The sequence below is a fragment of the Siniperca chuatsi genome, linkage group LG9, assembly GCF_020085105.1.
Source record: "Siniperca chuatsi isolate FFG_IHB_CAS linkage group LG9, ASM2008510v1, whole genome shotgun sequence".
In the NCBI taxonomy this organism is placed as follows: domain Eukaryota; kingdom Metazoa; phylum Chordata; class Actinopteri; order Centrarchiformes; family Sinipercidae; genus Siniperca; species Siniperca chuatsi.
Window position 1 is genome coordinate 19,821,635 of NC_058050.1, and position 22,645 is coordinate 19,844,279.

At 38.2% G+C, this 22,645-nt stretch overlaps 1 protein-coding gene across 5 annotated transcripts in view; it reads left to right on the plus strand.

The window, feature by feature from the left end:
• The window catches only part of adcy2a (adenylate cyclase 2a), an 86,114-nt gene that overhangs the window by 57,020 nt on the left and 6,449 nt on the right, over positions 1–22,645 (plus strand). For 3 of the 5 annotated variants that reach the window (XM_044207872.1, XM_044207875.1, XM_044207876.1), the window contains 17 exons: positions 1,928–2,077; positions 5,054–5,202; positions 5,405–5,516; positions 6,999–7,126; positions 8,039–8,197; positions 8,335–8,467; positions 8,558–8,734; positions 8,824–8,867; positions 9,053–9,133; positions 9,420–9,489; positions 9,712–9,809; positions 10,058–10,142; positions 13,180–13,317; positions 14,395–14,514; positions 14,627–14,811; positions 19,581–19,665; positions 21,887–22,045. In XM_044207872.1, coding sequence (XP_044063807.1) covers positions 1,928–2,077; positions 5,054–5,202; positions 5,405–5,516; positions 6,999–7,126; positions 8,039–8,197; positions 8,335–8,467; positions 8,558–8,734; positions 8,824–8,867; positions 9,053–9,133; positions 9,420–9,489; positions 9,712–9,809; positions 10,058–10,142; positions 13,180–13,317; positions 14,395–14,514; positions 14,627–14,811; positions 19,581–19,665; positions 21,887–22,045 — 2,073 coding nt within the window. The remainder of the gene's footprint in view (positions 1–1,927; positions 2,078–5,053; positions 5,203–5,404; positions 5,517–6,998; positions 7,127–8,038; positions 8,198–8,334; positions 8,468–8,557; positions 8,735–8,823; positions 8,868–9,052; positions 9,134–9,419; positions 9,490–9,711; positions 9,810–10,057; positions 10,143–13,179; positions 13,318–14,394; positions 14,515–14,626; positions 14,812–19,580; positions 19,666–21,886; positions 22,046–22,645) is intronic. The other 2 variants (XM_044207874.1, XM_044207873.1) reach the window with 2 other exon arrangements.

The window sequence follows — 22,645 nt, forward strand, 5'->3', positions numbered from 1 at the left end:
AACTGGTTGTTGTGATCGCTGGTTTCCCGGCGTTACCCACCCCCTGGCGGGGGCTGGCAGCAAGCAGCTAGAGTGCCCAGCAGCGCTCATGAAGCTTCTGGGTAAGAAACACAGGGTGCACAAATGGGTGAGTGAGCAAGGATGTTGTAAGGTGTCAAGCAGGGTAGCAGGGTAAAACAATGGATTGGACCCAATCACAGACAATAGAGGCAGGCTGGTACAGTTCAATGATTTAATTATGAACAAAAAGGCTTACACGGATACCAGGCAGGCAGTGGTCAAAACCAGGGAAGCAGTCCAGCAAAGGCAAACAAGTCCAAGGGAGCAAGCAATAAACAAAATCCAAAGGCGAGGTCCAAGAGAAACAGAGAATCAATCCAAAAGAACACACAGGAAACAAATGCCAGGATGCTTGATATAGAGATAAAGACTAACTGACAAAGAAACAAGGGAAGCACACAGACTATATACACTCAGGTGAGGGGAGATAACAAGGCACAGGTGAAACTAATCAGGACGGGGCAGAAAATCAAAAGTGGAGGGAAAACCACAGAAAGACAGGAAGTAAAACTGCAAGACACATGAGGAGAAGTGAGTATACAAAATAAAACAAAGACGTATGTGCAAGAGAGTTTAGATTGAGGACTTATTTTATGTAATGTAATTATATGTAATTCTGTGTTGTGTGTAAAAATGCTAATCAGCTAATAAAGTTGAGAAGGTAGCAAATCAGGAGATATCACTGTCTTGTTGATAGACATCGCCAAGATTTATGGCTATCAGCAATTATAAAAGCCAAACTACAAATTTACCATTGTTTCAGTTAAACTTGATAAAAGTTGGGAGATCATGGAGTTCACAGGGCTCTCCAGTGGCCATCTTATTAATGAGTTTCAGATTTCAAACATTAGCCCTATATATTCTGTACTGAACTGAGTTTGGATTTATTAACAAAGGTGTAGTACAGTGGGTCGGGAAATGTTGGCTACTCATTAGTAAAATTACTTGTTACAATAAATACCATCAATTAAGATTTCTTGTAGTTAAGATCCTTCCACAAGTGCCACTATGATTAACAGCAGCTTCGTCACTTAAGCCATGCAATAGTCAAATAGTCTGTAGTGGGATGTGGTGTTTGCCGTAATAACACTAATTAAGAAACAGACAGGCCTCCTTGTGTGCAATGAACCTGAAGTCAAGGGAAAGTTTATTTATATAGACAAGAGGTGTGGACACATCATTAGCCACTGGGTTTATTTATGATTGAGTTTTCTTTCTTTTCTTTTTTTTTTCTGTTCTTGATGCGGTGAATACGTGATGCTATTTTTAGGCAATAAACAACTCAGCAGGGGCAGCATAGAGGGTATTATTGTACTGTCTCTATCTCTGAGGTAATCCCTGGGTGGAAACTGTTTCCTTTAAAAAACTGATTCACAAGAAAATGAATTAAGATGTGTTGTTTATGACTGCCACATTGCCCTTAAATACATTATACATAGCTGGATGTCGGCATTACTGCAGGATCTCAGTACCCTTAAGGAAAAGCTTTTGTCCTAATTTCTGACTTTGGAGGTTTTGGGTCCATATCATAAACCCATTGCCTCCTCAGGACTTAGAATGACTAAAGCATATTACTTTTTCCATGTTGGAACATGAGAAAACAGCTATTTATGACCTGATCTTTGATCTAAGGCATGTAGGTGTCTTTAGACTGTGGCCAATGTAAATAAAACGGCCTTTCCGATACTGGCTGTTTAATTTCACATTACAAACAGATAGTAATGTTGAATGTATTCCCTACAGCTCTTTTTCTGCTCTTTCAAATAAATACCAGACTACTAGTCACCTATTAATATGTTTAACAAAGATTATTTTTGTCTGATATTTATCTAATACTGGCTTTGTCTGTCCTCCTGTTCCTGTACAGATATTGGCCAATATTATCATTTTCATGTGTGGCAACATGGCGGGGGCGTACCACAAGCATCTGATGGAGTTGGCACTTAAACAGACTTATCAGGACACCTGCAACTGCATCAAGTCCCCAATTAAACTGGAGTTTGAGAAGAGACAACAGGTAAAGTGGTCAATAAGTCTTAATGACCAGTGAGCTAGTGAGAGTAAGGCAGGCAGTGAGTGATTGAGCGCATGTAGTTGTGTTGATGACGGTGTTAATTACAATAATGATGAAAATCATGGGTAGTGAAAATGTTTACGAATGAGGAATGGATTATGTAAGATGAATGAGGAAAGTATGATTATGATGATTATGATGATGATGATCACGACTGCAGTGTCTGTGTAAGGCGACAAATGAGAGTAAATAAATGAAAACATTATGAATATTTAATCAAGAGCAAAAAACTGATGTTGATCCAAAAAGGGTTTTTGTAGAATATTTTTTCATCTGCCTGTTAATGCTACACTTGAGTGAAACTGTTGTTATGATTTTTTTGGTTATATAAAAATGTAGTTGTGTGTCTCATACACCTGCACTGTGCCGTGATGGTGTCAAATATTTACTATGCAGGCATTTATCTCCTCGCTGTGCTTGCAGAATTTTACCTAAAATGTGCGAGTCATGGAATCCATTCGGCTCTGCATATAGCTGTCAGCGCTTGATTCTTGTGGTTTAGGAAGGGTCCACAGAGGATTCGTGTCAGGAGTTGTGTTTTACAGAATGGGGTAATTGTTAATGACCTCAGTTAGTGTGATGATAACGTTGAGTCCCAGGAGCCTACCGCACATGCTAAATTTTCTAAAGTAAAAAAGCTCTTTAGCATCCTGTGACTGTTAGGTGAAATCTTTGCAGTCGATTAACAAGATATAAGAATATCAGCAACTACATTTTCATCTGCATTTGTTCTTTTTTGTGTGTGCATTTGTCCTGTGCAGCATTTTGGATGACAGTGATTGGGTATTGAAATTGCTTCAGGCAATTATATATGATTCATCCATAATGACATTTTGAGAATTACTTTGTTTAATGTAAGGGGGCCCTACAACATTTGTTTAATGTCTATTATTGTCTAATCTATTTTCTTTTTTCTACCGTGCACAATTGAGAAACACAAAGTAACATTTTGTAGTTATTGTCCCACTGAATCTGTCTTTCCACATTAATCCATTGGATTCCTTTTTAAAATACATTTCTTTGCTACCTCATTTTCATAACCCCTTTGAAATTCTAAAAACTAGTTTGAATGATTTTTGTGTGTAGATGCCATTTCCAAAAATACTTTTTTCTATTAATGATATACAGCCAACCAGCAACATTGTATGTGTGTATATGCATTTGTGCTTTTCTCCTCATGCTGTGTGTAATGTTAGAACAGGTTAGTACAATTATTGCAGGTGAATCTGGCGCTGCTGCTTATAAGCAGCATGGCTTCCTGTGAGAAATTAGCAAGGTGTTGATTAAAGCTTACTGCTGTGCAAGCCTGGGATGTAGCTATCTTTTTACTATAGTTGCTGCAGTTGTAACTTTTGAGTAGATATTCAGTCAAATGAGGGTGATTCCAGCTGTTCTGAAAGCCCAGGCTTGGGGTGGAGCTGGTTATCCCTATGGTGAATACAGTAACTGTGCTGAGACACATTTCTTTCGGGCACCCATAATATATGCTGTTTGCTGCATGCTTTTATCCAAAGTGCCCTGCAGTACAGAGAGTGCATAAATTTTCGGTATGATTGGTCCAAGGGGGACTATGTGAATTCATCATAAAACCAAAGCCTTGGCAGCCTTTGTTAGCAGCCACCATGGACCTCTTCTTCACGTAGAACCCTCTGAGCCTCAGCAGTGGTGCAGGGAGATGATCAGTGGTGCAGAAAACTTGTCAAGTTGGAGGTGACATTGGCTTAATTAAGTGTTTTCTCCAATCTTGAACTTCTCCTCACCCTAAGATGAGTTTTATTTGCTAATTACTGGGCAGGTTTGCTTAGAGTAATACCTACAGAAAAACAGAAAAAGAGGGTTAATGGGACAGTTCACCCCAAAATCAAAAATACATATTTTTCCTCTTACCTGTAGTACAATTTATCCATCTAGATTGTTTTGGTGTGAGTTTTGGAGATATCGGCCGTAGAGATGTCTGCCTTTTTGGAATATAATGGAACTAGATGGCACTCGGCTTGTGGTGCTCAAAGTGCCAAAAAACAAAACTCAACAGCTCGAGACAATCCACAGCACTTGTTGTGAGCAGTTTCATGTAGCAACTATCGTTATATTCAAAAAAGACAGACATCTCTACGGCTGATATCTCCAAACTCGGCAACTCACACCAAAACAATCTAAATGGATAAATAGCACTACAGGTAAGAGGAAAAATATGTATTTTTGATTTTGGGATGAACTGTCCCATTAAGCTACCACTAAATGAAGGAAACGTCTGTCTTCTGGTGGCTGGCAGTAAAATAATGAGCACTGTTTTGCAACAGTTTTTTTTACATTCATCATTACTTTGAGTTCCAGGAAGTCAACCTGACACAATGCCCAATTAACCTTCACGTAGCACTTGAAGCTTTCATTGAGGCCAGCGACATAATGGTGACAGCTTTTCGTCTCCTCCTGTCATCAAAGGTTAATGCTTCAGAATTACATTAGGACTGAATTCAATTAAATATCAATTTGCTGAAAATGTAAAACTTTTTCAGTGACAAGTCAAGGTCCCTGGTGATTATACTTTGATTACATAAATATCCAAGCTTTGGATCTGAAAGCTTGTTTTGTTACTAAAGTCAAAGCTTCATTCTTGTTTTGCATTTGCATTACTTCTAATCACACTTAATTTTGGGTCATGCCATTGCCCGACAGTGAGTGATTCTTTGGGGTGATGAAGCAATGCATCCCTGTGAGATAATACTCTGAAGCTAAAACAAATTAACTTACTGTTGGGTGTCTTTTGCATGCATCAGATTTAGATTTTTGCTGTAATGTTGTGTGACAACACAACACTTCATCACACACATTTAAGTGATTACTGAAATGACACGTTTTCCTATATGAAACCTTATATTATTGCAGATTCTTCTTCTCTCTTTGTGTTACTGCCATTAGGAGCGTCTCCTGTTGTCTCTGCTGCCAGCTCACATTGCCCGGGTGATGAAAGCTGAGATCATCCAGAGACTGAAGGGCCCAAACTTCGGCCAGATTGAGAACACAAACAATTTTCACAACCTCTATGTCCAGAGACACACTAATGTCAGGCATGTATTATTTATATGTATTTACCACTTATGACCATGTAGTGCTGTACTGTACTTGTAAGGCACATGTGACACTGTATATGTGTCTTAGAGTACAGATTTACATATAGAGCAGCCCAAATGTATATTAATGCCTTTTCCTGGCAAACTTGTAAAACCATTATATTATAGTATATTGATTCCTTTTTTCCCCCATATCTAGTATACTGTATGCTGATATAGTTGGATTCACGCGGCTGGCCAGTGACTGCTCACCTGGAGAGCTGGTGCACATGCTGAATGAGCTGTTTGGCAAATTTGATCAAATTGCCAAGGTAAACTTTAGAGCTGGGTATCGCCACTGATTTCCTGAAGGGATTCGATTCCGATTCACATTCACAGGGTCCCGATTCGATTTCCGATTCAAATATCGATTTGGCTAGGGATATTTTAGCAATAATACCAATTTTGCTTGAATATGAAAGAGATTCTCAGAGAACTAAAACTAAATTGTACGAGGAACCCTCTAACCTGGTGCATTATTAAAAATATTAATGTTTACATCAAGAGTTGACCCCTTAAATCACCTATAACAGAGCTGATATTTCCACTCAGATGCTCCAGAGCTTCCCCAACCATTATATTATAAATATATAGATATTAAGAAAAACAACTTGACATTTAAGGTTGAAATAATGTCCCTTAATCATCAAGTATTGCATTTCTAAAGGTTGTGCTGTTATTTCTGCGTTAAAAGAAAAAGATAGATTGTAAAGAGATTAGACATAGATTGTTTGATGACTGCTCTCAGTCAGGCGGGTGACCCGGGAACCTGTATACCAGAAAGGCAGAGTTTCACTCGACTCACAAAACCTCCGTGATACATGTAAATTAGCATACTATGTTGTATAATTTTAGTGTTATTCTCGCTTTAATGCAGCGTGATTATGTATGTATGTATCAACATTTATACTTCCTTCTCCTTACGTACGGCATCCCAGCGTCATACACCGAAAAAATACGGGTAAACACCACTTTCTGACCTGGGTGGTTTATTTTTAGCTACCTAGCTAATGTCAATCTGCCTGTCAGAAACAAAACCTACGTGCAGCGTTTTTCTCTCTCAGCGCACAAGCGCCTCACTCCAGCGCTTCTCTGCCAGAAAAAAACGCTAGGCTATATGGACACAAGCCCTAACGGGATTAAAGCTTCACGCATCCACGGGAAAAGGCGTATATTAAAAGATCGATCTCGGATTTTATGAATCGATATCGGATAATTCAAATGAAGATCGATTTGAATCGGAAAATCGTTTTTTTTAAACCCAACCCTAGTAAACATTTCATTATTGGACTCTTTCACTACGTAACACATCCTAACAAAGTGCAAATTTTGCTAATTCATTAGAGGCTAAAGGATAAAATATCTTTTACATCTTAACTCACTGACGTCTTGCGTTTGTGTGTAGATACAATGCAATATGTACTACTACTAACCAATTCTTTCCCCAGCAATCTTAACTATAACTGGTAAACTTACTGTAAAATGTTTTGATATCAGCCTGTCAAAATCAAAGAGCAAGAGGTTCTTGACTGGAGTTTTTGCTGATGTGGAGTCATACACTGACAAACCGATCATAGAAAATACTGAGAATAATGTGTAGCTTCAAGGCATGAATGTAAAAAAAATCTGAGGCTGGGTTTTCCCTCAAAGGGTTATTATGTGATTACATTAAAAAGCTGCCTGTACTGTCTTTCAGTGGAACCTTTATCTGACCCCGTGTATCTGAGCCTGTGTTCCACCTTTTTTATATGCAGGAAAATGAATGTATGCGGATCAAAATCCTGGGCGACTGTTACTACTGTGTGTCCGGCCTGCCGGAGTCTCTGCCGAACCATGCTAAGAACTGTGTGAAAATGGGTCTGGACATGTGTGAGGCCATCAAGTAAGTGCCAGTTACATAACAATGCTGCTAAAGAAGGATAGTCCCATTTTTGAAAGGCTTGCTTACTGTTACTGTTACTGTACAGTCTGTCTGAGTTAATCATACAAGCATCCCCCAACTCTGCAGTACTAATGCTGGGTAGACCTTTGGCATCAGTGATGTCAAAATATCTTAAAATATCTGACCTGAAATTAAATGGATGTATACACATGATGAAGAAACATGCACAGCAGTGGCTCATTCATCATACTGCAACCACATGAAAACTGAATGCACAAATTAAATGCCTGTCACAGTACAAAAGATTTGCTTCATGCTGATTCTTGTGTGTGTTAACTCAGCTACACCCTGAAGACTCTCAAGAGTCTCATTACACTTCTGGAAATTTTTGGTACTAATTTTGACTAACTGCGTTTCAAAGATTGTTCGGATATGCCTTTTAACACAGTGCTTTTTGAGCCACATGTATTGAAACACCCCTACCCGTAATGATGATAAGTACTTGCTAACCATTAGCTCAGATGTAGAGACTTTTTCTTGATTGCCAATTTAGCTGCATCAAACATGTGGTGGTAAGTGTGAGGTCCCAATCTCACCTCTAGGCATCAAACGGAGACAAGGGGGAGGGGGCTGGGACAGAATTAATGGAGAGAGAAAGACCTTAAATAACAAAGTTTAATTGAGGGAAATTTGAAATCAGGAATAGCGTGTTTGTTAACAGACTTGGTTTACACTGAAAACATGAAAATGACTGTGGCAGGTTTCCATCCCTCTTTTTATTTTTCAGTGTTTCAATTCTCTACATACACCCTAAAGATCACAGAGTGAGACATTTCCTCACTCAGATATATGGTATGGGTGATGATTTTCTGTTACTCTACATTAGAAAGAGTTGTTTTTGGTGGATGACAGGAAAGTGCGAGATGCCACAGGGGTTGACATCAATATGCGTGTCGGCGTGCATTCTGGGAATGTCCTGTGTGGTGTGATTGGACTCCAGAAATGGCAGTATGACGTTTGGTCACATGATGTCACGCTGGCCAATCATATGGAGGCAGGAGGTGTACCAGGGTGAGTGAACTGGAAGTAAAACAGAAGCACATGTTCCCATTTGCATAAGGTAACATTGCATTATTTTGTGGTGCAATTATCAGAAATTCTTTGTGATACCTTTCTGCATCAGTTGTGTCTGGTTGGTTCATTGCCAGGCGAGTCCACATCACCTCAGTGACACTGGAGCACCTCAATGGTGCCTATAAGGTGGAAGATGGGGATGGACAAGAAAGGGACCCCTACCTTAAGGAACATGGAGTCATCACTTTTCTGGTCATCAACCCAAAGGTACTGTAGCACATACGTCACATAGAGTAAAATGAATATTGGACATTGAATAAAATGCTATAAAATGACAGTGTTTCCATCTTTGTCCAGGTGGAGCGTTGGAGCCCACAGCATCATTACCGTCCCAGACACACTATGGACGGAGCAAAGATGAGAGCCTCAGTCAGGATGACCCGCTACCTGGAGTCCTGGGGAGCAGCCAAGCCCTTTGCCAACCTGCACCACAGAGACAGCATGACTAATGAGAATGGGAAGATCAGCACTGCTGTGTGTAATTTTTGCTACACGTATGTTGTGATTTAGGTGATGAGACCTGTAGCTTGTAACCCATCTCTCTCCTCGTGCTCTGTGTCTAGGATGTGCCGATGGGGCAGTATCACTTCCAGAGGAGATCAGAAAGGCAAGTTTCTCATTTTGCAGCTCCAGCACAATTTTCTTTGGCAGGATTATCCCCATCCCTTAACAGTACAGAGACAGATGACAAGATGGTTAATAAGACTTAGACTTCTGCTCGAGGCTGTGATGTGTGTGACTAATATTAATTAAAAGATATTTCTGTCTCTTTTTCTTTGTGTTACCTTAAAGGACAAAGTCTCAGAAGAAACGGTTTGAGGAGGAACTTAACGAAAGGATGATCAGGACCTTTGATGGGATAAATTCACAAAAGTAAAGTAGTTTTGGAAATGATCATAATACTGATAAGATGTGCTGTCTTCTAAAACTGCAACTGATGAAACATGGCAACGTTAAAGCAAATTATGGCATGTTCTATATCTTCTTAATGTAGTGGAAATTATATTCAATATTTGCCTCTCCATATCCCTATTGAACATTCTGAACAAATACATAAATTTTAATCTTACATTTTTTTTATAAACACATCTCATTTACTTTTAACAGTGCCTGTATTCTCCTTTTTATCTGGTCTATAACTACCTCTTTATGCTTCCAGACAGTGGCTCAAGTCAGAGGACATCCAAAGAATATCGTTATTCTTTCACAACAAGTCCTTGGAGAAGGAGGTAAGAGGCCGTACAAGTAAATTGGCATCATTCACCCCTCAGTGGATATATTGGAGTAGCAGTTTCAACGATAATTACAGAACATATTGATACTGCTTGTTCCTTTGTCTACACTTAGCTTACCCTGTGGTGTCTAAATGCACAGTTGAGGAGCCTTTGAAGTAGCTTTAATATCAGTTTTAAAAGCCGTTTGTTGAAACTTGACCTTTTTTATCCTTTTAGTACAGAGCAACAACCTTGCCGGCCTTCAAATACTACATCACCTGCGCCTGTTTGATCTTTTTCTGCATTTTTATTGTGCAGATTCTTGTCCTTCCAAAGTATGTGTGATTCATTTCAAACTATTATAGGATTAACATTACTGTTAACACAATGTTTTACTCTGTTAGTGTGGAAAACAAGACATGTATATTTATTCTTATGCAATATACATTACTAACCTAAACTTTGCTTATGTCTCTGTGCCAAAGACATGACATTTTGCACAATGACATTAAACTTTGAGTGAAGTAAACTTGGTGAACTTGATGACATATATATATATATACATATATTTTTTTTTTTTAAGGACAACAATCTTGGGAATATCCTTTGGAATGGCTTTTCTTATCCTTTCCTTGATCCTCTTCATATGTTTCATCGGACATCTCCTGGTGAGTAAATCCATTTGCTACAAACATCATTGTTTTAGAAGTGTCCTTTTAACACAAGTGCCACTCTGGTGTGATCCCTCTTGTGTGACCCTGTGCATGAAATAGGTGCTCATTCCTCATTTCCCCCTTGCCTCCTAAAGAGCCTGTGCACACCACGGCTTTGGTGCATGCTTCAGGAGACAATTACCCTTTCATTTTTGGCCAACATAGACATGCATATCCATTACTGAAATGTCTTACTACAAATCTTAATCTTTGTCATGGTGGAGATGTGTTTCCCCACATAGCAAGCACACTGCTGTGGCGGTCTTTACTGGATCTTGTGATTCAGGGTTTACAGCATACTTCATACTATATGTTTGCATTATAAATCATTTAGTTAATTTTAAGGTGGTCCATGATACATTTAATGGGGGTAAAGCCCACTTAAAATAGGTCTAACAGTGGAATTGCTAATAATGCCCTTACATGCCATTTTGAAAATGCAGGCAGGTATGTCTGTAGATATTGCACTGCAGTTATATCTAGCCACTAGAAGATAGTCTAGAGCAGAGCTATTCAATTACAAATTGAATTGGGCCAGATATTAAAACCAGGAAATGTAAATGGGCCAGACATTTTCAGCAGCCTATTTAAAACCTTTTTTTATTTTTATTTTTATTTTTTGGTAATGACAAATTTTAAACAAATGCAAATGAATGTAATAAAAAATAGCGACTGTCAATAGACAGATGTTTTGAAAAGCTACTAAGCGTGGTTGGAACTGGTTGTAAAAGATGATTGGCGGTGTCGTTACATGCGTAAACATCCTGCCCGATCGGTACTGCACACGTGGAACTCTGAACAGAGATGAGAAGGAAGCAAGATGGCTCACTTGTTAGCTACTTCCATACACTATATATGTAGTTTACTTATTTTGTCATCAGATTTATGTATTCTGGGCCACTCAGAGGTGGCTTCTGGGCCAAATGCGCCAATTGAATAGGCCTGGTCTAGGGCTTTAAACACTACTTAGCTCTCTTCTTTGATACTCACTGTATAGCAAAAAATAAACGAAAGACCAGAAAAAGAAATGAAAATTAAAACAGTGAAGATGCTATAAAATTCCATAAGCTGCAGGCCCATGCAACCCTTTCAACCCAATGTCTGATCTTAGTTCTTTGCAAGTGAGAATCTGCTGCTTGGCTCTGAACTGTGCTCCCTGTGGATGTTGCCCAAGGCTAAAAAACAAAACACAACACTCGATAGCTAAAGTCGAGAAGCCTCCTGCTGCCTTTTGTCAACTTTATTTGGCATTGCTGGGTCTTTGCTTTAGTTTGTGTCATTGTCTACTTCTTTTTTTCCCCAGACACCCATCACAGCTTATTCCTGCGGAATAATTCAGAATCAGCCTGGAGTTCATGGATCCTTTGTGAATAGGAACATCAGACTCCATAATTAAGATGCATGTATTTTACTTGGCACAGTGTTGCAGAAGAGTGTTTTTCAGTTTCAAAAGCACATCCAATTCTTTAGTCCCAGCCTCATGTCACAAGAGGAGATCAACAATGAAATGATTCCTTAATCTCCAATATAGCATTTTAAGCCAAGCTTTCAGTTAACATGTCAAATATTCAGTGTGACTCAAATCTTGAGATTTTTTCCATTAAAATCTTAAATGAGGACTGTGTAATTTCAATATCAATCATGTGGTCCCTTTTGGATTTGTAGGCTTAAGATGGTAAGATTTGATATCCAAATATTTATTCATACATATGTCCTCCCCTAATATAACTTTGGATAGCATTTGAAAATTGGATAGCTGTAACCTGCCAGTCGGTTGAATTTTCACAGTTGCAGCAAAACCAACACCAGTGTGCTTCACTATGCATGTATTTAGTTTTTCCATTCCCAGTCACAAAATAAGGTATTGACCTACATAGCTTTTCTTGCAGAAACTGTTCAGGAGGGAATGATGGTGGGTACCTTAGAAAGGTCAAAAATGGTTAGTTGATGAACTGATTTGCATATTCTGCTGGTTCTACTTGGCATCTTCTACTTATCTCAACCCTGGCGAATTCTCTTACTTTGTCTTTTAATTCTCATTCACATTCAAGTCATGAACGGCTGGTCTAGAGGTGAAAATTGCATACAAATGCCTTGTTTTTAAAACAAAATGATGTGTCCCACTAGCTTTACATTTTCAGTAATCCCGCTGGTGCATAATACAGTCTGTCATCCTTACTTTATTGTATTGTAATGTACATCCCTGAGATATTCAAATGTCACGTCCACTCAGCCCCAGTGATGCTCAGATATTGCTCTGAGATGATCGAGCAAATGATTTGGGCTTTCACTGTCATTGTATCGCAATTAAACACATTCAGCTGAAGGCAGCGCTGCAAAGAGGAAAAGTAATTGACTGTAACAGGCACAACCAGCATTTGCTGAAGCCTGGGAAGATTTCACATTTTTTGCATCAATGAAAATGTAGTAAATAAACATATTAAAATCATAATTATATATAGTGTGTGGTCTGTCAGTGGTATTGCTGTGTTAAAATATAGACCATGATTGCACAGTGTGTACTGCTCTTAAAAACATACAAACTTTGCCCACAGTTATTTTATGGGGGGGGGGCTACAACCCCTTTAGCTTTGCTTTGGTTTTAATGAATGTTAGAAAATTATCATTGCAGTCTGGATAGGACCCTTTTTTCATAATTGTATGTCTCTTGAACTTGATTGGCACTGCTGAGGCAATTAGGAGTTAATCAGTAATAGGTGCTTCAGTGTGTGAACTTCATGTAAAGTTACATTTATTTCACAGTTACTCAACAGAAATAATTGTTATTGTGCATGTGTCTGTTCAAATGCATATGTGCGTTATTAACTTATTTTAATTAGTTCACATGTGCTTGTGTTCCTTGGTGCATCTTCTGTGTGTGTGTGTTTGAATGTATCCGTGACCTTTAATATCTCAGCTCCCAAGTCCTCTAGTTAATTTCGACTCATACATTCTTGTATTTGTTCGCTGTTGTGTGTACGTGTCCCTGCAGCACTGCAGTAAAAGCGCCTCCACTTCTTGGATGTGGCTGCTGAGGTCATCAGTCATTATTGCCAACAAGCCATGGCCCCGCATCACTCTCACCATGACAACCACAGCTCTAATACTCATAATGGCAGTCTTCAACATGGTAAGCTTTTATGTGCAGTTACTGCAGTAAGGGAGGGGTAACAAAAATTAAGTATCACAACTGGAATTGAAACTGGAATTAGTGATGTAAATGAAAAGGAACCAGGGATGTTTAGAGTTTTGTAAAATCATATTTATATTCATCAAACAAACTTACATTAATACTGCTGTTTTACTGAGTTTACTTAATATAAAAACAACTCAAATCTTTATTTGTAAGTAAGAAAGGATGAGGTGCCACGTTGGTAAATATGTCTCGGTCATCATGGTTGTGGATGCACTAGCATTTTAGTGTTGTATTTTTCTCTATGCTTTACTTTTTTTATTAAGCCTGAAATAAACTGGATATTTCACCCCACAATCAACTAAAGAAAAATATCTTACTTGCATTGTTTTCTTTTGCCAAGCGGTATATCAGTTGGCTTTTTTTCAAACATGAAGATTATGGTTTCCCTGCATAACCATGCCAACACCATTTGCATATAGTGATAAGAGAATACTGTATATAACATTTAAAATTTTTATTTTGCTCTTCTCCAACAGTTTTCACATGTATCTGTTTGGTTCTGTAGAGAGAAAAAAGACTAAACTAAAAAGGCTCGGTTAAAGGTGAAATAGTAGCCCAAGGCTTGTGGGGAAGTTGCGTGATAAAGCATGGTGTCAGGACCCTGGTTTAGACCTTCACACAATCGATTCCAGAGATTATAATCTTGTTTTGCGCCTGACGTGGGTCAGTCGCTCTGGGCAGATGAGCCAAATTAACTTGGCTTTGCTCAGTTGGGCTAGCCAATTCTCATCTTATCCTGCAGGTTCACTTTAAAGGACATTATTGAATGGTTGTCACTATTGGCCTCTTATCTAACAAGACCCTGTTTTCCTCCTGCAAGTACAATATAGACTAGTTTGTCTTTTCACATGCTGACGTGCAAGGCAAGCAGACAGGGAAAGTGTGTTTGTAATTTGCATGTGAATTGAGTGGTTTGTTTTCTGTGGTGGATTTAGATGGAAAGATTTTTTTAGCATTTCCCAAAGATGAGACAAACCCTTAATTTCTGTTAACTTTGTGTGTTTTTTCCAGTTCTTTTTGGAAGACAATTCGTTGTCTCCTATTCCTGTTTACAATTCATCCAATGAAACACTGTTTTACCCTAATGGACAACTAATCGCCTTCACAGGCAAAAACAATTTCTACCTTCCTGTAAGTGAAGATGAACATTATCATTATCATGATTCTCTATAAATTCATTATTGTCTTTGATGACTTTTAAATAAATTAACCTATCTGTCTGTCTCTCTTTCTGTCTGTCTAGTATTTAATTTACAGTTGCATACTGGGCCTCATCTCTTGCTCGGTATTCCTGAGGATAAACTACGAGCTGAAGATGATCATCATGTTGACAGCTGTTGTGGTTTACAATGTCATTATTCTACAAACACATGCCTCTCTGCTGGATGAATATAGCAGATTTCTGTACAAGACTGAAAGCCTGGACAGGTAGGTGCACAGTGACAAACATCTTGATACTGTTCAAGAGACTGTGAAAGAGGAACATAGAGAGTCGGAGTAGGTGAAGAGGGAGTGTTGAGGTAGCCTGAGAAGAGAAAAGGAAGTTACGTTGAGACGATGGTCATCTGATTTTAAACCTGTGGGATTCTGAGTAAATGGAAAACCATAGTGATATGAAGAGATAGAATATGGGAAGGTAAAAGGAGAGAAAGGTCTACCTCGAGGTCTTCTTCTAGTCAGTCGAGTCAAGAATAGCTCTAAATGTAGGCACCCAGGGGGCATCCTTTGCAGGTGCCAGAACCACTTAAACTGGCTTCTCTCAATGTCAGTATCTTCTCCAGAACCTAATTTTCTTTTAACCACTTTCTACTCAAAGCCCCTATAGATGGGGGGTTGGAAACTAGAGAAAACATGCAGTGTTCAATAGCAACCTATTGATAGCGTGGTGCATCTTAACGCAGGCCAGCTTCAGGATACTTTTACCTGCTGTATTCAAGTATTCAATTTTCTTGTAGTGTTGCTATACAGTGGTAAGTGTATTGTCGGTGTTATGCTACAGTATGTTGAAAGATGTTTATGTTCAGGTATTGGATTGTGGCATGTGAACAAACATGAAAGGAAATAAAGATAAGTAACATTTACATAAATGCAAGATTTGATGTGGAGGCTAAAAATAATGTATGCTGCTAATGTACTTTTGCCTGAAAGGGAATTTCCATTCTTAGGCCTGATGAGCAACCAAAAACAACTGACTTCTACAGTCCTGACTTACAAACACAACTAGGGATGTTTTGAGCTGATCCTAAGGATTGGTATTGGGGAGCCAATCCGGGCATATTTTAATTTCACCGGACTGAGTATTTAGTTCCAACAACTCCAACAAGCTAGCAGTTCACATCACATCAATTTCAGCAGTCACATTCTCCCAGTTAATCTTTCGTTCATATCATATTGATAATTTAAGCTTATCCATTTAATAGTTTTGAACCAGGACCTCCAGTATTTGGATCAAGTAGCTTGTGAAAAATAAGGGGTGCCAAATGTAGTAGTCTACAACAGTTATATTTCAATGGGTCAGATACATATTTAGGTAACATTTAGGTAAATATAAATATTGGATCAGACTTGGTATCGGTAGATACCCAATATCAAAGGACATGGATTGGGATCGGGCCAAAAAAACTTGATCGGATCATCCCTACACACATCTATATTTTCATATTACTCAAATAGACACTAATAACAAATTAAAGTTGAATGAACTTCAACCATAAACTTTGGAAAGAAATTAAGAAAAAAGATTCCCTTTTAAGTATTTTAAGTACGTTGATTAATTAAACACAAGCTCGTATTGAGCAGTAAAGCTTGAGAAACTGCATAAATGTAGATCAAAAGTTAAAACACAAAGAGTAAGTAAATATAGTAAATAAAAGTTAAGAGGTCCAGTCAATCTCCAACTGAATCATTTTATTTATCCTAGAGGTATAATCCACACACAGACTATAGCCTGCATTATTTCAACTCATTTTCTGCATTATTTCAACTGAAATAATTGAGTCACAAAATGCAAGTCCATGTTAGTTACAGTCAGAGTCAGGTCTTATGAGGATGTGTCCATGTAAAGTCTCAAGTGTGTGAGTCATGTTCAAGTCTCCATAATGATAATCAGCCATACTGATTTAACAACAGTATGGCTGCTTCTAGAAATTTCACTGCAGACTGTCACACTGAGCCAGACAGCAGCTTTGAATAGACTTTGAACAACAACCACATTAGCTTTCCTGCTAAAGTCTCCTTCTTATCTAACTTACAAACATGCACGTCTTGTCCTGCAACTCAGCTTGTTGAACAAGCCACCATTTAGGAGGAGCATTTCTGATATTTCCCCAAAGACCTTTCTTTTCCTTATAATGATAAAACTATTAATACATTCAAAAAAACATGTTGATATTATTTTTGACTACAGAAAGGGATGACTAAATGTGATTTCAGTGGGACTTTAAGCCAAAATATCAAAGTGTGTGGTAATGATCAGCAACAGTTGGAGAATTTAACGGTATTTTCTCATAAGTTCCTGCCTAGTGTCTTACATCTTTATAACAATAGGTAATGCTAGTAAAATCAGTAGGAAACCTCAATAAAATCAGAATAACTAGTAAGCAGCAGCATCAGTCTTAGTAGACAAACAAACAACTGTGAAATACACAAATTGGCCAATACTCAAGTACAAGTCACTAACTCTGATATATGATTAAGCATGGACCAAAAGTAGTTTTTAGTCATTAGTTCCCATGAATATGTTCCCCACATGCTTTTATCATTCACCCACACTGACCCAACTGTGCTCCCCTCTTAGTACATTGACTTCATTTTATATTTCACATCACATTCCCACAGCCTTCTCTGTTGCCAACCGCTCATGAAATTGGCTGCTTTATAAGGATGAACAGCATAATGAGGTAATAAGGAATGAAACCAGCTTCTTGGAGACATTGTAAGAGAGAAGTCTTGCCCATGAATATGTTACACATTACATGCCATGTGGAGACAAGTGCAGTAAGGCCAAGCAGTGACACATGCTTGATAAAAAAGCAGTCCTCAGGGCCAACGTGATCACTGTGGTTTATTGTTTTGTGAGCTGATTTGACAGTGATATACCATGGAGAGTTGGACTGCTGGAAAAACTGCTCAATGGAAATAGGGAGTATAATGAAACAAGATGTTGCTGTAAGGGTGAATGTTTGGTGTTTTACAAAATTGGCTTACATTGGTTACCATAGTACAAATAGCTTTAACCCTCTACAGTATTATAAAATGTCCTGAGCTGTGTCAGTATATAACTGAACTCACAGATATCTACAACAGATTACAGTGGTCTTGAAAAAAGACATGTTAGCTGTTTTCAATCATGTGCCTGAAATGTCCACATATATTTGGCATTTAGTGGAAAGAAAATTGACCATTTTATACAGTAAATGAATCAAATGGTTCTTTTGATTGGAGAGTTACATCATCAGTGTGCAAATCTGGCCTCCCTGTTGTCTCAGGGTGAGACTTAATGAGATGCTGCATGCTGTTACTGTGCCCAGAGTTCAATTAACAGCTCCAAAGCCTAACTGCTGTTAAAGCTACAATGTCTTGTTTTTATGTTATCATTTCTACACGTTAAATAGAGATAACATGTACAGGAGACAGATTTGTAGTTTTTGGAATGCAAATACTGGTATTTTCACTTTTTACAAAGCGAAGCTGCTGTCAGTATTTAAGCAACGCTAACCTATTTTTGAACTGGATACACAGAGACAAAATTTTAATCAATCTGAACTGCAGAAAATTATACATCCCATAATATTGGTTCTCATATTATTCTTTATAATTCTAATTTTCTAATTGAAATTCTAGTCTAAAACAGATTCTCTCTCCTTAAACTGAGATAGACTGTAGTGATGACATCATCTACAGACAAATCCTGGAGTTGCTCCATAAAAGCGAATAATGGAATAAGTCTTTGGACATTATGACAACACTCTGTCTGTTTTACTTGAAAGTTAGATTTTCTGACTCATTGCTGGCAGCCATACTTGCAAATAAAAAACTTCTTGGAGCCCGCAGCAACCATTACTAATCTATTGTCAGTAGACAAACTCCAAAAAGTGTTACCGGATGGTCAATTCATCAATTCAGGTCTAAATTGTCTGATTTCCAGCAGAGGAAGTCAGTCGTCTTTTTGGTTATTGACATTTCCATCCAAAGCAATTGAATGTGATTTTTATGCTGTTTTACCTTCTGCTAAGCCAATAAATTTCATACGGCTTTGGTCAGTAATACAAAATTAAAAACTCTTTATCTGTCACTGAGTTTTCATCAGAAACAAATCGAAATCATGCTTCCTGTTTGTGTGCTTTCCATCTCTGATTTGTCTTCATGTGAAACTGTCTATCCTCAGTCATTGCCATTGATTCTGTGTAGAGAATTGATTATATAATGAGCCAGGCGAATACTTTTTTTCTCTGTGGTCTGCTGAGCTCTGCCCTAGATAAGAGTAAGAGTCCATTAATATGCAATCTATGGTTTCAGAAATTAGGAAGCAACAGTCCTGTTTGAGTCTTCACACATTCTGAACTTAAATAGGGATGTCCAGACTTCACTGCTATGTAGAAAAATCAGTTTCATTGTAGATTTAAACGATATAATAGGTGCATTTTTAATCTCTCTCAGATTTGTATGTATATATGCACGGTACAATACATAGACACACAGTAGCTGTAGCTTGGTTGGTTGCCAAATTCTGCTCTAAACAGCTGTCCTATTTTTAGGGTTATGATGGTGGAAACATGAGAGCTTGAAGTGTATTTATAGTGCAGAATCTTTGCAGATTGTGAACAGTATCTCGTTGTTTATTGCTTCTTGAAAAACGTTACTTGTGAACACACCCCAGCAGGAAAGCTCAGCCACCGGAATGCAAATAGTAAACAAGCTCTTGTCACAGCAAAGCAGTCTTAACCGAGTGACAGCTTGGAATAAAATGGTCTGCTAACCAATCATGTGACACATGTCACAGATTACTGATTGCAATCTGTATGTTTAATTAAATGTTCTTAGTCTCATCTCTCTGTCGTTTACTTTTTCACCCCCTCCTTTACTTTTATCTTTTTTTTGCCACTTTGCACTCTTTATCTCTGTCTTTATCTTTTTTCTGTCTTCTCTCTCTTTCTCCACACACAAACACATTCTTCCTTTTTTCTCTGCCCTTCAAGGCCTGGAGTTCTCAAAGACCTGAAGACAATGGGCTCTATCTCCCTCTTTATCTTCTTCATCACTCTGCTTGTGCTTGCCAGACAGGTAAGTCCACACTGTAATAGTTTGAATGACGTTATTGTCTGTCTTGTGCACACACTCACCTTCACAGCTCTGCTGAAATTTAGTTTTAAGCTTTGCTCTTACGTCAACATTACCATTGCACTCTTCAGTTTTTTCACCGTGTATTTGTGTTGTTGTTTGTGTTATTACTGTACCTTCTTGATTCAAAGTTGTTTATTTTTTCATGTTTTCCCCCATTTTCTCTCAATTTGGGATGGCTATTTTCCTATGTACAATGTTATTTGTCGCTGCTAACTTAGTCTGTTGGCCTGTGAAAGGTGTAGACTGGGGGGAAAATAGCTGCTCCCATTCATCTTCTAGATGGAAATCAACTCTGCACAGCTGATAAACTCAGTAGAGACCGCAGAGCTTTTTGGCCACTGTGCCACACTGTGCTGAGAGGCATCATGAGACCAGTTTGTCTGGCCTCCCTTCAACCACTCTTTGCCAATGATTTACATCAGCAAGTCTGAAGCTACTCAGTTGGACTTTGAAATTTATGAGCCAGGAGATGCAGGGACCAGATACTGGTCATTCTGCAGAGTTGTGTGCTTCTTAGTCTGGCTATTTTGCAGTTATGCTACACTGCAGGGTGCTTGTTGTGCTTGGGAGTGATCCAGAACTGGGGCACTACTGTGCTCTAGAGCTACGGTACAGTCTTAGCTAGTAAGACCAACTGCATGTATTTAAAGTAACAGTAATCAACCCAGCTTAACATTCTTTAGATTTTGATTACACCGATATTTACATTTTTACTAATTCCATTATCAACTAATAGTAAAATACAGTACATGCAGTGTGACTGTGCACATGCACACATGAATTTACATGGTTTGTATGGTTTAGAATCCACTTGAAGTGTATGTCTGTATCTTCTCTGTGTCAGTGAGACAGAACATTGGCAGAATAATATTTCAGTTTTATATCAGAGCTTATCATTAAATGGGTTGCAGCTAATCCCCTGGGCCCTACTCTGTACTGAAATCTGTACTGCATGGTTGCTACACACTTTTTTCGCCTGTGGGGACTGATCTGTGTCCACAAAAAGCATACATGTCTACATGAGTGGATATACAGGTGTAAGCAAAAGCATCACCTTTTAGTACATGCATCCTGTGCCACCGCTAAACTCTCATACTACACGCATAAATAAATTAATCAGACATTTCAAGTGTGGTGACATTGTAGGGACACTTGTTTGGTGTAACAGCACACTGTATGTGCTCTATGCATTATTTAGTGTGATTGAAATAGATATAAAAGGGTTATTTTCTACAACTGATGACAATATATATTCCCATTGGGAACTTGTTTCTGTGAAAGCTTAAGCCCTACTGTCTCACAAAATGTGTTAATACACTTCCTGCAATAAGTGCTGCTGCATTTTGATATAGAGCCACAAATCTAGGCATGAATGTTAAGTAGATTGAGTTTGAGTGGATAATAAATGTATTTGCAGAAGACAGATAACTGGTATCCCCAGCTCAATAAAAAGGTGCCAGGTGCAACCGTCTGTACAACAAAAATAACTGCCAAAGATGCCAATTATTAATATCTGCTCAGTCTCACACACATCTCTCTGTCTATCTGACTGTAACAAATAGTTAGATTTCTAATATCGAATCATATCACTTTCTCTGCTTGATCATTTTTCCATCAGATCATCTTACAAACATGTTTCTCCTTGGTTGATGCATCCTCTTTATTTAAGCCTGTTCCTCAGCAGTACATGATGAACTGATTTGATCATAAAGCACCTGAGCTGTGAGCGCTTCACATAATATGGAAGAAAATGAAATGTCACGTTGCAATTGTACCCATAATATTCTCACTAAAGAAAGTCATTCCTCGCCTTCCCTGAAACATTTTACTCCATCTTGCCTTATGTTTTGTTCTTCACAAAGTCTTGTTAATGTAGTGCTGGGAAAGTAATCATACTTTTGTAGCTTTTCATTTATGTGATTTAACCAAAGCCACATACATCACTGTATTTCTGTCTTTTTTGATGGAAGTTGAATGAGTTTTTTTTGCAAGTGTTACAAAATTGTAGCCCATTCTTTTCAATGTTACATTTTCTTTTCTGTCTTTAAGCCTTGGTGGAATCCACACTTGTAGCTGTGTCAATTGTTTCTCTGTGACTTGATGGAAGCAAGCTGTACAGCTGTACCTTCAGTCTCTTCACCTCTGTGTCCTCTTGTAACAGAATGAATATTACTGTAGGTTAGACTTTCTGTGGAAGAACAAGTTCAAGAAGGAGTGTGAGGAGATTGAAACAATGGAGAACCTCAACCGGGTTTTGTTGGAGAATGTCCTGCCTGCACACGTTGCAGAACATTTCCTGGCACGCAACTGGAAGAATGAGGTAGGCATCTATTATGTTTTCTCTTCATTAGAGATACAAAGGATCATGTACGTTCTCTTTTGACAAACGGCTTCAGGACTGATGTATTGTGGTTTCACAGAGGTCTTGCAGTGCCAGTAGCTATGTGCCAAGATCTATTACATTCATTCATTAGCTCTGATGAGGCATTGCAAAAGCAGTTTACCTCAAACATAATCCATGTTTCAAGTCAATACAACAGATCTGAAATATGTACATATTTTATTTCTTTGCTACTGATTATGTTGATTTTTAATCCACTTAAAAACCAGAATGGGTATTGATATTATAAGACATGCATTGTGAAAAATGTGAAGCATCCAAACCCAGAATGTACAATAGAGAAATAAAGTTGTAAAAAGTACATATAAAAAAGTGCTTTGTGGTGAATGGAAAGTACTGTAAATTAAGTCACTGGCTGTTTTCAAGATAGTTATTCCAAAAATTCAGGTAGTCATTTGTTCAAAATTAAAACTTTTTAAATGGAACTGGCTCTTCTCATGTAGTATTAGAATGATTAATTACCTATAAAGATGACGATACATTGGCATACAGTCTAGGTGAATTTGCTGACTTGCCTGT